Source organism: Lontra canadensis, unplaced genomic scaffold (assembly GCF_010015895.1).
Source record: "Lontra canadensis isolate GAN:19392208 unplaced genomic scaffold, GSC_riverotter_1.0 scaffold58, whole genome shotgun sequence".
NCBI lineage: Eukaryota > Metazoa > Chordata > Mammalia > Carnivora > Mustelidae > Lontra > Lontra canadensis.
In genome coordinates, this window is record NW_022631052.1 from 11,435,745 (window position 1) to 11,453,126 (window position 17,382).

Consider the following 17,382-nt stretch of genomic DNA (forward strand, 5'->3'; position numbering starts at 1 on the left):
GGAGGGGGCAGGGAGAGCCGTGCACTCGAGTGAGAGTCACCCGTGAGAACAGAGATCATGTTCCTGCTGGATTCCCCAGAAGCCAGCAGAGAGAGAGAGAGACAACAAAATAAATGAATGAGGGGCGCCCGGGTGGCTCAGTCGGTTGAGCGTCCAACTTGATTATGGCCAAGGTCATGATCTCAGAGTCATGGGATCGAGCCACACTCTGGGCACCCTGCTCAGTGGGGAGGCCGCTGGGGAGTCTTTCCCTCTGTCCCTCCCACCCCACTCTCTCTCTCTCAGATAAATGAACAAATCTTGAAAAAAATAGGGCATCTGGGTGGCTCAGTCAGTTAAGCGCCTGCCTTCAGCTGGGGTCATGATCTCAGGGTCCTGGGATCAAGCCCCACATCAGGTTCTCTGCTCAGCAGGGAGCCTGCTTCCCCCTCTCTCTCTGCCTAGCTCTCTGCCTACTTGTGATCTCTCTCTCTGTCAAATAAATAAAATCCTTAAAAATTAATTAATTAATTAATTATTAAAATGAACTAAAAGAGAAAAATATAAACAACCATGGTAGCTTTATAACAAAAAACTCTCGGGGCACCTGAGGGGTTTAGTTGTTAAGTATCTGCCTTCGGCTCAGGTCATGATCCCAGGGTCCTGGAATCGAGCCCCGCATCGTGCTCCCTGCTGGGCAGAAGGCCTGCTTCTCCTTCTCCCACTCCCCCTGCTTGTGTTCCCTCTCTCACTATGTCTCTCTCTGTCAAATAAATAAAATTTAAAAAAAAAATTAAAAAAAAACCCTCTTAAAAACTGGCTAAAATGCGAAGACAACACAGAGAAGTCATAACACTTGTAGCAATAAAGAACAAACTTAATATGGAACACTTATTAATTACCATCAATTTAATTAATTGGTATGAACCTCATTAAAATTAACCAGATGTTAGCTCAGGATGGGGATGGGGGCATCAGAAGGCCCATGTCTGAATTCAGCTTCGTCCCTTACTTACTCTTGGTCATTTATCAAACCCGCACCTACTGAGATGCTAGTGTGTCTGCGAACTGCTAAAATCCAAGCAGCACGACAAGACAGGACGGACCTCTCCTCAGTGCACCAACAATCCCATTTACGAGCTGTATCACGTGACCTATCCGGACCGCAGCCTCCCCATCTGTACAATGGGAGGAGCAGGGCTCGCCCCCCAGATCACTGTGAGTGTGTACTGAGTTGCCACATGTCGAAGCATCTAGCTCGTGGCGGCACCAGAATGAGCATGCAAGCAGCATCTGTTGGACGTGAAGTGTGTGCGGCCAACGTTGGCTTAACTAGCGTGTGTTTTTAGTGAAAAGCGGGGGCAGGTGGGGAGTGCCAGGGACCAGTGGGGTCGAGTCAGGAGCTCAGAAAATCTGAGCACACAGAAAAACGACGTGGAATGTCGAAGAGCTCTGAAAAAGGCCTGTGGGCAAGACCATGAGTGTCCACTCTGGCAACAGAAACCCGCAGGATTGTTTAATCAACAGCAAAAGCCACCAAGTCCAAACAGGCACATTTTACAGTAGCAGAGCTTTGGAGATAAGACAACCTGGTAAAGACAGGCCCACGGGAGGACCACATGCGTGGGCCTGCCACCTTCTTGGCTGCCACCTGCAGAAAGCATGTCACAGAGGACAAATTCCCCAGGACCCGATTCATCTGCAAGATATCCCAGGCTCTTGTCGGGACCTAGAGAGCTTTATGATACGCTGGCACAGCCAGAGGGCTCCTCTGGCTAATTTGCAGACTGATAATTCTAATTAATTTCCTATCTTATGGTCCTTTTATAAAGATAATTCCCTTGGGAAGAGATAATGAACCCCTTGAACTATGGAGTCAGAGCAAAGTAGGCACCTCTGATGGCTTGATACTGCAGAAGTTATCAATGCCAAGGAAAGCCAGGCTTCCCACCACCCCGACCCTGGAACAGCTCAGTGCCTGGCAGGGGTGGGGAGCAGAGAAGGGGGCCAAGGAGGCACCAGTAGGAAATTCCCCCCACACCCTCCCCCATAGGTTGACAGGCACAGGCTCACCGGATGGACATCCAGGAATAAGGAATGCTCCTCCTGGTTGGGATGGAGGCCCAACACTGCCTCGGCCAGCACCGGGTCGGCGTTGTAGAAGTGAGGGTGGGACAGAAACAAGGGCGCGTCTAGAAGGCAGAGAAGGGGAAAGGGGGTCATCAGACAATGGAGAGCATCGGCACATCCAGAGGCCTGCATCATGCCAGGGCCTGGGGAGGCACAGGCAACGGAACCCAGCCACTGCCTGCAGAATTCCCAGATGATGACAAGATGCCAACGACAATAACTAGACAGAGAGAACTCTTTCCTCCAGTTCGTAAATGTTTACCAAGTGCCCGAGAGACGCCACGCACTGGGAAGCTCTGTGCCGGCAGGAGTGGTTGTGTGAGAGCTGCCAATTCGGGTGGGGGAGACCACAGGAAGGAAGGGAGGATGGTTAAACTACGCCAGGCAGGGAAGGCCAGGGAATGGCATTCCAGGTGGAAGGCTGGGCAGAAGCAAAGGCAGGGAGACAGGGAAACGCACAGTGCACATGGAACAGACAGTGTGTGGAGGCAAATTATGGGAGTCGAGGATAAAAAGGTAAGTCGAGGCCAGTTTTGAACTTGGGCGGAGAAGGGGCACCTCGATCGCGAAGCCAGGCAGCCCGGACCATCTCCTGCAGGCAAGGCGGCAGCTGTCAGAGACGCTGAGGGGCGCGTGCCTGCGGCCAGGTCTCCCTATCATCCACGGGAAGGGAGAAGACACACCTGCTTTGCTCCTTCTCTCCCAGCAGCCGCTCTGCGGGATGGACGCCAGCGAGTGTGACAGGGGCGGACTCGGGCCCCTCTGTGTGAGAAATTCACACCCAGAAACGCGAGGCCGAACCTCTCCATCAACTGACCGAGTAAGGCAAACGCCAGCTATCCTCACGTGCTCAGGACCACGGACAACAGGCCTGATGGACAACGAGTTAATGAGGAAAAGAAATCAGCCTCTCTCAAAAACCCATGAGGACCCAGAACAGGCAAACCCTAAAGACTGAATACCGCACATTGTGCTAGCCAGTGGCTAGGGGACAGGAGATGGGGAATGACTGCTAACAGGTGTGGGTCTCCTTCTGGAAGGATCAGAATGTTCCAGAGCCAGGCAGAGACAGTGGGTGCACAATATTGTCCATGTACTAAATGCCACTGAACTATACATTTTAAAATGCTTAATTTGGGGCACCTGGGTGGTTCAGTGGGTTGGGTCTCTGCCTTCGGCTCAGGTCATGATCTCAGGGTCCTGGGATCAAGCCCCGCATCGGGATCTCTGCTCAGCGGGGAGCCTGCATCTCCCTCTCTCTGCCTGCCTCTCTGCCTACTTGGGATCTCTCTGTCAAATAAATAAATAAAATCTTTTAAAAAATAAAATAAAATAAAATGCTTAATTCTATGTCATGTGAACTGCACCTCAAAACAACAACAACAAAAAAGAAAAATGACAACAAAACTCATGAGGTCTCCTTCCCGAAAACCAACAGTGTGTCCACCACCTGCCAGGTGACCAGGATCCGTGTTATGTTTCTGGAAGCCTCAAATCTAGGTTCTTTCTACTTTTCTTAGGAAGACCAAGCATTGGTTTAAAATAAAAGCTGGGATTTCGCTGCCACCTGATTTCATCTTTCCCGGAGGACTTTAATGCCCATTGCCTTTTTCTTGACATTGATTCATTCAGCCAAGTACCTCTTCAGTTTTGCCACACCTGGGTCCCCCTGCGTGATTATCCAATGTGCTGCTCTGATCCAAATGCCATGGCTTTATTTAAACAGCGATATGTTAAAGTCAAACTTTCTATCCAAGCCATAACTGGCAAACACTTGCCCCAACAAGACAGTGAATATAGAAATAAATACAACGGAAACCACGAAGGTTGAATATTCTAACCAGATACCATTGCCCACATGGGGCTTTGAGCACTCTTTTCAGTTAAAAGGAAAGATGGGGGGGGGGGGCGCCTGGGTGGTTCAGTCAGTTAAGCGGCTGCCTTCAGCTCAGGTCATGATCCCAGGGTCCTGGGATCAAGCCCCATGTCAGGCTCCCTGCTCAGAGGGGAGTCTGCTTCTCCCTCTCCCCCTCTCCCTGCTTGTGTTCCCTCTCTCTCTCTTTGACAAAAAAATAAATAAAATCTTTCAAAAATATGAATAGGGATGCCTGGGTGGCCCAGTCATTAAGCATCTGCCTTCGGCTCAGGTCATGATCTCAGGGTCCTGGGATCAAGTCCTACATCGGGCTCCCTGCTCATCGGGGAGCTAGCTTCTCCCTCTGTCTGCTGCTCCCCCTGCTTGTGCACACACACTCTCTCGCTATTTAACAAATAAATAAATGAAATATTTTAAATACACACACACACACACACACACACACCTATATCAATTTAAAAAATAAAAATCTTTTAAAAAGATAGATGGGTGCTGAAAAGGCCTCTTAGTGCCAACAGAGACTCTCTCCTGGGGGTGACTGGAAGGAGGGCAACACGAAAGGAAAACAGAAGCCCTCTCTCCCAAGTCAGTTCGTGTCATTTAAAGCCACCTCCTTGCACCTTTGAAGCTACCTTGAGCACCCCAGGGACAATGCCCTACAATTTGGAAAAGCTCCTTTCCCATCCTCCCATCTCCGATATGAAAAAGGACCACCAGAGGGAACACGAGGCCCCCCATGTTCACGGAGACCCTCAGTAAGGGCGGCGGTCACCACATTGGGCCCTTGAAGGTGGTGCACCTCCAAGGAACCCCAGCGTGCCTCCAAGGTGAGAGGCACCCACAGTGGGTCAGACCAATGTCCATCCCCTTGACCCTTGCTTCAGACAGTAAGCACACTCGTCGCTTATTCTTTTAACAGCAAGCACACATGCATGCGTTCCTCTCTGTTTTATGTCAAAACAACATGAGTAATAAGTGGTCATTAATTTATAGCTTTATGGCACGCCCAACCAGACCTAATTGCCCAGGGTCACCACAGATTACAGCGAAGAGGTCTGTCGAGCTACTCTGAGGGCCCTGAGCCGCCAGGAAGTGTGAGGGGTGAGAGTCCTCCGGGTCCAAGAAATCTCCAAGGCCCTACAAGGGAAATGTATGGCATTCCTTATCTTCAGACAAAAGGTCACAATCATGCAGACACAGGGTCCCTAAAGGACATGGACGGGAACATTCCAGCAGCACTAGGCTCATGGTCAAAACATAGAAACCCGGCTGCCCTTGAGGGCAGAAGAGGTAAGGAGACTAAGGGGAGTTCCCACGCAGGCACACCACGCAGCAGCGAAAGCATGCCCACGACAGCCCCAGCGCCGACGGACCTCACCAATAACACAACGGGTGGAAGAGGCCAGAGAGAACACGGGAGCACATGCTACGATTCTTCTCACATAAAGGCCAAAGGCAGGCAAAGCTGTGCTGCTGGACATCAGGCCAGGGCCTGAGAGGGGTCTTGGGGTGTCTGTCAAGACCCAAGTCAGGCCCAGCATTCGGTGCAGAGTCTGCTCCTAACTCTCTCCCCCTCCCTCTGCCCCTCCCCTCCCTGCTCCTTTTATTTTTTTTTTTTTAAAGACTTTATTTATTTATTTGACAGAGATCACAAGAAGGCAGAGAGGCAGGCAGAGAGAGGGGGGAAGCAGGCTCCCAGCTGAGCAGACAGCCCGATGCGGGGCTCGATCCCAGGACTCTGTAATCATGACCTGAGCCAAAGGCAGAGGCTTTAACCCACTGAGCCCCCCAGGCGCCCCTCCCTGCTCCTTTTAAAATAGATAAATCTTTAGAAAATAAATAAAAATAAAATTCCCTCGTACTTTTGAGGTTATTTTGGCAGATGTGCTACGATGAGGCTGTATAAGCCTCCTCCCCGGACCTCTGAAGTGGATGGACATTGGGCCCGCCTGGCACCCACTCTTCCTTCCCGATCCCACAGGGTCCCACACCGGGACTCTGGAACCAACCTTCCCCTCACCTGCTGTGCACGCACTGGCCCCGCCCATGGAATCAGAGGCGGAGCGTGACGCGGCCTAGCCAATCAGCATCACCCTGGGCCACGGTGATTGGCTCACAGGACGCAAGGCAGACCAATCAGAGTGAACGTGGGGCACCTGCGGGAGTGAGGAGGTCCCAGGTGGGCCCTTCCGGCAAGAGCCTTTGGAGGCAAAGGGGGCGGGGAGGGGGGGGGGGCAAGCCAGAGGCGAGAGCCTGCCTGCCAGTGGAGCCAGCCCAGAAGAAAACCAAGTTGGCACCCGGCGTGAAAGGCAGCTTCCCCCAAGAGCTGAGCTCCGGAGCTGTGCCAAATGCAAGAATCTGCTCTGGAATTCTGCGGCACACAAACCATGAGATGCCCTTTCCGGCGCAGGCGGCCGCTGCTCTTGTCACCTGCCCCACAACCGCAGCACACAGCCAGGTAGGGTCTCCGCGCTGTCAGCCCATCCCGCAAGCAGAAATTCCCTGAGACCCCAGGGACGGGAGAATTAAACAGGGCAAGGCCAGGTGGGTCACACAAGGAGGAGACAGGGAGGGCACCTCCAGGCCCCAGCTCCAGACCCTTCACCTACAGAGCACCCCATTCTGCCTGAACTTGGGGAGGCGTCCGACCTGACAGTCTGCCCCCCCCAACCCTGCTGCAAACTACAGCTGGACATCTCCAGCAGGATATGTAGCCAAAGAGGTCCCCAGAAGGCGAGACCCGGTCGAATGAGCAGTTGCTTCTCGTCCTACCAACCGTGTGACCTTTGGCGCGTCCCAGCCTTGAGCCTCAACTTCCTAAGGGCAGGGTACACCCACACGCCCGTACATTCAAATACTACATACAGGGCACAATTGTAGCAGCTGAGGACAGCACCCTGCCAACATTTACAGCCTGTGGGAGGACACGGATGATAAATTAGCCAAACAGAATACACAGTCAGTGATTTCAGGGAGTGATGGACACCAAGAACATAATATAGGGGGAAATGACAGAGAGCAGCTGGCAGGGGCAAGAAGGGGCTGGAGTGGGAGAAGAGGGACAATGTTAGCATGGGAAATCAGAGCAGGCCTCCTGGAGGAGGTGGCCTCTGAATAGATCAAAAGGAGGGGAGGGAATGATCCACACAGATCCACATGGATAACTGGGGAAAGAACTCTCAAGGTAGGAGGAATGGTTGATGCAAAGGCCCTGAGGTTGGACCAAACCTGATGTACTCTAGAAATAGGGAGCAGGCCATGGGGCTGAAAACTAGTTAGTGGGAGAAGTACAGAAAGAAATGGTATTGCAGAGGCTGGCTCAGGCCAGATCCGGCAGAGTGCTGAGACCATCGTCATAGCTTCACTGTATGTGCATGGGGTTGCACCGAGCAGAGAGCCTGTTCCCAGTGAAGCAAAGACCTTTCTACCCCAGTGAAGATGCTGTCCTTCTGTGCAGGCCATCCCGTTCAGAAGTCTCTGGGCCCACGCGATGCTGATCATCAGAAATGGGGCCAGTGTGACTAAGGAGCTGCCTTTTAACTGGATGACATTCAAACCAACTCAAATACGCCAATGAGGGGATGCCTGGGTGGCTCAGTGGGTTAAGCCTCTGCCTTCGGCTCAGGTCATGATCCCAGGGTCCTGGGATCGAGCCCCACATTGGGCTCTCTGCTCAGCAGGGAGCCTGCTTCCCTCTCTCTCTCTGCCTGTCTCTCTGCCTACTTGTGATCTCTCTCTGTCAAATAAATAAATAATCTCTTTTAAAAATTAAAAATTACAAAAATAAATAAATAAATAAAATAGGGAACGGGGGCACCTGGGTGACTCAATGGGTTAAAGCCTCTGCCTTTGGCTCAGGTCATGATCCCAGGGACCTGGGATCAAGTCTCGCATCGGGTTCCCTGTTCAGTGGAAAGCCTGCCTCTCCCTCTCCCACTCCCCCTGCTTGTGTTCCCTCTCTTGCTGTGTCTCTCTCTGTCAAATACATAAATAAAAATCTTTAGCAATAAAAGAAAATTAAATAATAAAACAGGGAGCATGGCCTGGATTATCCTGGCATGGGGACGTGGTGGGGGATGCGGGACGGGGGTAGTCTCCGGGGTCTTTAAACTAGAAGAGGGAACAGGAGAGATGAGGCCAGAAGGTGGGATTGGAGAGATGGGGATGCTGATCAGAGAGATGCTGACGGTGGGGACAGGAGCCTCGGCATTCTGGAGGCCTCCGAAGGGCAAACACAAGGATCTCCCCTCCAGCCTCCAGAGAGGAGCACAGCCCGCTGACACCCGGCCAGAGGCCTGCGTGGGACTTTGGAACTGTTTAAGAGGATGCATTGACATCGCTAAGCCACTGAGGTGGTGGGAATTCCTGACGACTGCAACTGACCTACATGGCATTATTTTTTTCTTTTCAGATTCTCTCTGCTGCCTCCTCTCCGGCCTAATGGGATTAGGAAGAGTAAAGAGGCCAGAGATCCTGCAGACCAGGAAGGGACAGATCTCAACGCGCCCACCCGTCCCGCTCCCACCGGAGATGGCACCTACTAAATCTGCAGGTGCTGATGTTCTGAATTCCGGACTCCAGGCACGGGCAGAAGCCCTCGTTGGGCGCGTAGACAGAGCCATTGGCAAACAGGGTGCTGGGGGCCACGAAGCGATAGGTGGGGATGCCTTCAAACATCCCTGACTCCTTGTAGACCAGGTTCATGGACCTGCGGGAGACAGACGGGAGAGGGGAGCATGACACCCGGAACGTGGTGGCTGGACCGGTCCTGCCAAATGTGACCCCAGCTGAGCCGTTTCTCCCCACGGGCACCGCCGCCCCCCCGTGGCCCCCCGGGGGAGCTGCAGCCACCATCTCTCTCCCTGGGAACTGCAACAGCTTCCTCATGGCTCTTCCTGCCTCCCGGCCCACGCCCATCTGTTCACCCCAAGCAGACCATGCTTCAAAACGAGAACAGAGTATGTCACTTAAAACTGCAATTGCCTCCAGTGTCATGTGGGACAAGACCCGTCATCCTCTCCATGGTCCCACAGCTTCTGTGAGGTCCAGCCCTTGCTTGCCCTTTGTTGTACCCTACGGGCATCCTGGCGACTGCTCAGGCGTACACCCACCTGCCCCTGGGCCTTTGTATGTGCTACGCCCTCCACATTCACACATCAGACTGCCGTCCTTCACGACGACGGGTGACTCCACGGTCACTTCTCCTGAGGCTGTGGCGACACGCTCCCCCACCCAATTCACCCAGCTGTATTTCTCAAAGGTACATGGAAACTTGGACTTGGACTCTGGATTACAACGGTGCCGCCCTCCCCACCCCCCACCACTGTCACACAGGGCTCCAGACCCCTTGGAAGGGGGCGTGTGTGGGTGGGACGTGCTGTCAGCACAGAATAAATTCCAGATTTCTACACTGGATAGGAAAAAAAAATGTGAAACTTCTCTGTAACACAGGACACTGTTTACACACTGAAACGATAACATTTTGGATACAGTGGGTCAGGTAAAACCTGTCATTAAAATTCATGTCACCTACTTCTCATTCTTTTTTTTTTTTAACACAGCCCCTCAAAAATTTAAGATTGCAGATGGGGACGGGCACCACGTTGGGAGTGGACAGCACCGGCCCAGACAATAGCCTTATGCAGCCGGAGAGGCAACGTGATTACGCAAGAGAATGTCCTTGTTTCCAGAAAACGCCCGCTTAAGTATGGAGACTGCCAGCTATCATCAGGCAGTCTGGGGACAGGGCACCTGGGGCCAAAAAGGAAACAACTCCCAAAACCAAGGGGAATGGCACACTCTTGCTACTCTTCTCTGGGTCGAAATGTCTAATTCTAAAAAGTGAACACACGCCCCGCACGGGCACTTCAGGTTCCCTGACGCTGGCCTGCACGTGTGTCTGTGTGCGTCTCCCCGTGCCCCAGTCAGGGTCAGGACGGAACAGGAGTGGGCCCATCCCCTCCCCACCCTGTCCGCAGCACCTGACCCAGCCAGCCGCCACAGAGGTCTGTCAGGAAGGCAGAGGAGTCAGAGTTCACATCTGTGAATCCCCAAGTAAAAGATTTTTCCAGGGTGGCCCTAATGGAGCTGAGGGCCGGGCAATACCTAGAGACGGGCTCTAGGGTCCACGGTCTAGTCTCCCCTGCCCTGGGGCCCCTGGAATCCGTCAGCCCCAAGCAAGCTTCTGAGGCCACACTCTGGTCCTGCAAGTGTCGCAGGAGAGACATCGAGAGCTCTCAGCATCTGGGCGGACATGAGGGCAGCTGGACAGATGCCCCAGAGGGCCCAGGCTTGCCTGATCCCCAGCAACCCCCGCAACCCGATGGTTTCTTGTCCGCCCCCACCGCCACACCATGCCAAGCCCCATGCTGCTTGGGGCCTCTCTGGGTCTTGCCAAAGCAGCACGAGCAGTTTGGCTCTTCGTGGCGCAACTGAGGACAATTCAGGATAGTGCTGAGGGCCAACAAATACACAAAGAGCCAAACCGCTTCCCAAGGGCACGCCAAAAGCCACTCGATTAGGCTCTGAGCGTCCACGGAGCTGATTTCCGCTGCCGGGAGGCCCCAGAAGGCCTCGGAACGTCCCAGCCATTACCGGCAAGCCTCGGGGCTGTAGAATTGCAGAGAGGTATCCGGAGTCATGAACGGCGCCCACATCTGTCCCGAGGTCCCGTTGATCATGTTGCACTGATCAGAATGCCAGAAGCTGACCTGTGGGGAAGCGATGAGACCCGGCCCTTTAGTTCAGCCACGGCTCTCAGAAACGCGCTCTCGGGCACTACACACCCGACCTGGGGCACAGGTGAACAGCAAGCCAGGGATGTCGCAGGGTCTCCCCTGGGAACGGTTACTGCCGGCTGCAAACGGGGACCTGGTCACTCTGAGCACGGATGGGGTTGTCCCTGGGCCCCAGAGCCCAGGTCTTGGCAGCGGTCACCGTGGTGAGCGCCGGGGACGTGCGAGCAGCCCCGCGCACCTGCTCGCTCCTGGGCACGCTTAACGAGAAAAAGCAACAAAGGTGGAAAACGCGGGTGCAGAACAATGTACGTAATATGATTTCATCGTGTTCAAAGAAGCAGCAAACCCAGCACGTTTCTCTGCACACACACGGGCGTGCAATGGGCCAAAGTGGACAGGAAGGTCATGCCCGATATTGTGCACTGTTGGGTGCCTCTGTGCTCAGGGAGCAGCAGGGCTGGGCTGGGAGGAGGTGCAAAGGGCACTTGAGATGTGTCCCTATTGTTTTTTTATGTGAATGTCTTCCTGTGATTCTCGGGTGTTTTGTTTTTGTTTTTACTCCGTAGTATCTTTCAACACAGTGGGTGGTTATATCATCAGTGTCGTATTTTTGAAGTGTTTTCGTACATTAAGAAAAAAAGGAAAGAAATAACTCACTTCCTGGTATACACTGGGCGCCAAATAAGTAGAGTTTCCATTCCCCACCCATCCATCGGGAACCAAGAGCTAGTTGAGCCCTAAGCACAGGCAGAACCCCCAACTCCGAGGGCTTCTCCATCACAGATGTGACCACCTTCCTGAGTTGCAATAGGGACAAGGGGCACAGTGCAGGTGACCAGCCGGGTGACCCCGCCCCCGCTGTCCCGCCCAGCCCCAGAGAGGAGGGCCATCGCCCTTGCCCTCACCTTGCTGAGTCCGTTCCACTTGTCCACGAGGTGGATCCTGCTGAAGTCTTTGACCCCCGTGAACACAGTGAAGAGCCCTGAATCGGAGTTGTTGAGCTGTGAACGGCAACACAGACCAGCATGTTTAAGCCTCAGGACAGGGGCAAAGGCCCTGGGGCCTGGCCCTCAAGCCCACCCATTTCAAGGCCATTTTCCGTTTCACCCAGAGCACAGGGGCCTCGATAACATGTTCATTGCTGAATCCCCAGTGCCTGGGGACCAAGAGGAGGAGGGCTTTCTAGAAGGGGGACTCCCTGGGGGGCAGTGTCCCTCCTAGGAAGCATCCCACCTTCCCTTCCTGACTCAAGGAGAGTCGGCTTCTCCTCCCAGATGATAGCAGAATGACCCCCCCACCCCGCAACAAAAAATGAAGTATGGCCATGTGACCTCTCCAATCAAGGAAAAAGAAGCAGATGGGGGCATGCCACTTCCGGGTGGAAAGTTTAGGACTAGCGCATGCACAGGTCACCGTTCTTTCTGCCACTGCGTAGGGGTCGTGGAAGCGTGTACCAAGCTGCTGCCTCCCTCAGCCTGGGTCCCTGAGTGACCAAAAAGAGCAGAGGGCCCCCTGGTCACCCACACGGACGTGGCATACAAACAAGGAATCATCTCCCTGGTTCAAGCTGCTGACATTCTGGGGCTGCTTGTTACACAGCACGACCTGGTCTATCCTAACCGATACCGGACCCAAGGCTTACTGAGCGTTTTCTGGATTGGAAGCCCCAGGCTTCGGCACCTTGAGGTTCTTTCCTAGAGACGGATGCCTAATTCACAGCAAAGACACGCAAAGCATACAAACCACAGGGCAAAACCTAGAAGCTCCGTGTTCCCCTGAGGAGGCCAAGAATGGAAAACATGTTAAGAACTCAGTAGGATGTTTACCAGCCAAATGGCGAAACAGATTACCGACTAGTTGGGCAAACAGGCTCCAGGGCAGGGACCAGTTTGAAGCCCTGCTCTGGCCTCCTAATGTCTGTGTCATGTCACCTGCCTATTCTGAGCTCCATGAGGACACGAACAGGAGCCTGGAGACAATGGGAGTGCAAAAGTGAGTGTGTCAACACTGTTAAGCGGTGCCTGAAAAACAGTAGGAACTCCAAATGCTACTCTTTATTAATATTATTATTAATAATAACAACAAAGGCTCCCCCAGAAGGACACTAGAATAATAATCAGTACAGTCAAAGTATATCAGAGACTGCCAGTTAGTATCCAAAATATCCTCCCCTCACTCCTTCGTAACAAAACCCAAACCTTACTCAGGGCATCAGCACAGCAGCTAAAAGGCTACATTTCTAAGGTGTGGCCACATGACTAAGTTTTGGCCAAAGGAAAGTAGAAGTTGGTTTTCTCCCTCCCAAGGAGGGAGACAGCTGGGACATGCGGTTTTGTCCTCAACTCCCTTGCCTGCCTCTCCATCCCCAACCATCCCCATCTTCCTTCCTCTTGTGCATCCTGGAATGTGGGTGTGGTAGCTGGTGCGTTAGCAGCCATACTGGGCTAGGTGGTAACCTGGAGCACGAAAACCACACCGTAAGGATGGCAGAGCAGGGTAGAATTTTAGATCCCCAAAGGATATGAAGACACGATGTCAACACTGGACAGTCACTGTTGGAATGTTATTTCAGGGTTTCCATTTTACCCAAACATATATTATAAGCACACTACTCACTTTGTAGTAACTTTAATGTGTTTACAAGTTTATAAGATGTGTTCAAAGGAATCCTGTTGCTCCAAACTTGCCAACTTATCCACAAACTCCGAACCCATCATTCTGGTTAAATATGTACTATCTATCATGTGTCAAGTACAGAAACATAATTTCTCCTTCCGCTTCCCCCCAAGACGGGTCACCAGAGCCCAAAGGTGAGGCTGATTCTGGAGTAACCCAGAGGGCTCACCCAAACCTTTGGTGGAGGGAGCCACGGTCAGGGGTCAGACTCTGCATCAGATCATGGCTCAGGAGCCCAGCTACTACCAGGTGACCAGGGGTCAAGATCAAGAAAAAAGCAGGCAGGGGCACCTGGGTGGCTCAGTCGGTTAAGCGTCTGCCTTCAACTCAGGTCATGATCCCAGTGTCTGATGCTCAAGCCCCCTCATCAGGCTCACTGCTCAGAGGGGAGTCTGCCTCTCCTTCACCCTCTGCCCCTCCCCCTGCTCATGCGCTCTCTCTCTCTCTCTCTCTCTCTCTCACTCTTTCAAATAAATAAATAAAATCTAGGAAGGAAGGAAGGAAGGAAGGAAGGAAGGAAGGAAGGAAGGAAGGAAGGAAGAAACAGGGCAGCTCAGAGCAAGGTCGTAGTTAACATCCTTGACTCCCCTCCCCAGCAGCCTCTCCCCCTTTCCCCAGCAGCAGCCTCCAGCAGTCCACGCTCAGCCCGATCACATCTTCTGAGCCTGGGTCAGGCTGCATCTCCATCTCTACCTCGAGTTTTCAGACCTATGAGCCAATACATTCTCTATTTCTCTTAAGCCAGTCTGAGTTGGGTTTTCTGCCATTTATAACCCATCGCCCCACCCCCTGATCCCAGCCCCCATTTCCAGGCCCCGGACATGTTGCTGAGCCACGCTTACCTCTGCAAATAGCCCAAACTTGCCCTTGAAGGGAAACACGTTTGGGAGGTACTTGTTGATGAGGTGTACGAGGGGGTCGTCATAACCCCACATGATCTCGCTTACAGTGCGGTTCATGAAGGCACGCTCCCCCAGCGTGCTGAACGCCAAGGTCATGATCAGCTTCATGCTCATGGGTTTATTCTCCATCATCATCGCTGCGGCCTGCAGAGTGAGGGGACAGCACACGTTACAGGATAGACACCACGGGTCCATGCATCCTGGACTTTAAGCCAGGCCTGAGGCAGAGTTCATCAGGGGATATGAACGTCAGGCCTAAGAAGGTCCCCAGAAGATTCCCTAATCCTTCAGTAACAGGACCTCCTGTGTTAGTGGATTCAGCTGACTTTAACTCCATCCCCAGTCGCAGAGGCGGGCACATGGCAGGCGTCTGGCTAATCAGAAATGTTCTTCCCTCCAGCTACAGTGACTGTCTTGAGAATGTGTAATGTGGCCCAGTCAGAGCCATAAGACACGGGAAACTTTCCCCTGAGGCTGTCAGGTTGCGAGGAGAGCTTCCTGCTGCCCTCCCTGAAGGCTGTATCCACCCTGAGGTCCACCAGAGCAGGGCACAGATCTGGGCAACTCGATTTGCACCCTAGATCAAGCCACACCTGAAACCTCACCCTTTCAATAACATGAGCCCGTAAGTTCCTTTTTTGCTTAGGCCAGTTTGGAGCACCTTTCATTGTGCTCCACCTGGCACTTTGGTACGTGACAGGCGGAAGGTGCCTCCGTGACCACCCCCAATAAAAACCCTGGGCATGGAGTCTCAAGTGCCTTTGTCACCTTGCAACCAAAACAATCTTAATGAAGACTCAACTCCACTTCCTGATATCTCCCTCCCAAATACCAAGTGTCCCAAAGACCTGTTCTCCCCAATATCTGGGTGCTGAGGATGCAGGTGAATTTATTTTCTAATTCCTCTTTCCTCTGGAGATACCATCTTGGCACTTGGTTTATTTTTTTGAAGGCACCTCATCCAAAAGCGGGAAAGTGAACACAGCCAGCATTTCCTAAAACCTGGGCCAACGAGGTCTGGTTCCTTGGGAACTCACCAGGGGATCTCCTTACCATTATAATCATTTTTGAAAAGGGAATAAACACACGATTTTTTTTTTTTTTTAATCACAAAAGGCTATAGAATGAATGTCCCTCTCCAACCCCTGGCCCTCCCATTTGCATTCTTCTCCCTCAAGGCTACCCACTGCTATGGGCTCTTCGGTGTTCCTCCAGAGACACCCACACCAGAGACAGCCAACTATGGTGCGTGGGCCAACGCCAGCCCACCGCTCATTTTGTACAGTCTGAGACCTAAGAATTTTTTTTAATATATTTTTAAATAGGAGCACCTGGGTGGCTCAGTGGGTTAAAGCCTCTGCCTTCAGCTCAGGTTATGATCTCAGGGTCCTGGAATTGAGCCCCGCATCAGGTTCTCTGCTCAGCAGGGAGCCTGCTTCCTCCTCTCTCTCTCTCTGCCTGCCTCTCTGCCTACTTGTGATCTCTGTCAAGCAAATAAATAAAATCTTTAAAATATATATATATGTATATATATATAAAATATATATATATTTTTATTTTTTTTTATTATATTATAAATTTTTTTTTTCAAATAGTTGGGGAAGTGAAAAAGACTGTTGGAAAAAAACAGGAAAATTATATGAAATAAAGTTCTACTGGAACATCGCCACACATTTTCCTTTGGGTTTGCATCAGCAGTTCCAACAGAGATCAGGTGGTCCTCAAAGCCTAACTCATTTACTATCTGGCCCTTGACGGAAGTTTGCCCGCTCTGCTCGAAACATTAAAAAATAAGTAAATAAATAAATAAATAATACGCTGTAGCGCCGTGCGTACATTCTGCACCTTGCCGTCCCTCACTTAGACCTCGCGGCCCGCTCCGGGCCACCCTGTAATAAATCACCACAATGAAAGACGATGGAGCAACCTCCAGGTTGTTTCTAGAAGCTTGCTCTGACAGGGTTATGGCACTGAATATCCTTGAGTGCAAACATCTTTTATCTGTGCGGTTCTACCAAGAGGACACATTCCTACAGACGAAGTTTCTGAGGTCAAAGGCCTGTGCAATTTCTATTCAACGTCACCCCCTTCCTGCTGCCCACACCGGTTCCGTGCGTCCCGAGAGCACGCGACAGCGTCTGTTTCCACGAATGCTCGTGCTGCCTGGGGCACGATCACAAAATCTTTGCCAGCCTCGTCGGTGGCGGCAGGTGACTGCACTGATAACACTCACGCATGGGGCTGGGGGGAAGGGTGCAGCTAGCTGTAAGGCTGCGAGGCGTGTTTATTCTTTGTTCTGTCCGTCCCATGGACTCGGCAGGCAAGCTCACCTCGGATCCAGAGCACAGCCCAGCGCCAGCCCCAGGGTCACCGACGAGTAAACAGGTAATACGTGTAAGGGCCCCAAGCCCTAAGTGCTAACACAGAGTTAGCAAGAAATTAACCCAACAGGCCTGAGGCCACTCTTTCTAGAAAGGCCTGCCGGCAAAGCTGGCCCTCAACCAGTGTCCAGGCCTTGGGATTTCGAGGGAGCTCCCACCACTCTCTGACCGAGGGGTGGGTGGCTCATGGGGTCTGCACCGTGTGTACAAACAGCACACTTTATGCTGACCACCTGCCTCCCTTCTGGGGATCTGGACTTTGGTACGTGCCAGATGGAAGGTGCCTCCGTGACCACCCCCAATAAAAACCTTGGGCACGGAGTCTCTTGTGGTTTCCGTGGTGACAACCCTTCCCGGGCACCATCACGACTTGTTGCTGGGGGAATTAAGGGTGTCCTGTGCGGCTCCCCTGGGAGAAGACACTGGAGGCGGGAATCTGGCCTCTACCCCACGCGCTTTCTCCCTCTGCTGTTTTTGGTTCTGCGCCCTTCTGCTGTAATAAATCAGAGCCACGGGCGGGACTGTCCGCTGTCCCTGAGCCCTCCCAGTGAGTCAGCAAGCCCCCAGGTGGGCTCGGGGATCCCGGCGCACAGCGCCAAAGGTCGGCAAATCCAGCTACAACTATAACTCTTACCCATGGAGCACGGAGGCTCTGCCTGCAAAGAGGCCAGATGAGGACTCGGCCTGGGGGAGCCCTGTGT

The 17,382-nt window shown here is 52.6% G+C and overlaps 1 protein-coding gene across 4 annotated transcripts in view; it reads right to left on the reverse strand.

Annotated features, from left to right (window-relative positions):
* Positions 1 to 17,382, reverse strand: part of SCARB1 (scavenger receptor class B member 1) — a 68,782-nt gene that overhangs the window by 13,269 nt on the left and 38,131 nt on the right. For all 4 annotated transcript variants that reach the window (XM_032876489.1, XM_032876492.1, XM_032876491.1 and 1 more), the window contains exons 4-8: positions 14,241 to 14,444; positions 11,628 to 11,723; positions 10,580 to 10,695; positions 8,527 to 8,693; positions 2,053 to 2,171 (exon numbers count right to left, since the gene is read on the reverse strand). In XM_032876489.1, coding sequence (XP_032732380.1) covers positions 2,053 to 2,171; positions 8,527 to 8,693; positions 10,580 to 10,695; positions 11,628 to 11,723; positions 14,241 to 14,444 — 702 coding nt within the window. The remainder of the gene's footprint in view (positions 1 to 2,052; positions 2,172 to 8,526; positions 8,694 to 10,579; positions 10,696 to 11,627; positions 11,724 to 14,240; positions 14,445 to 17,382) is intronic.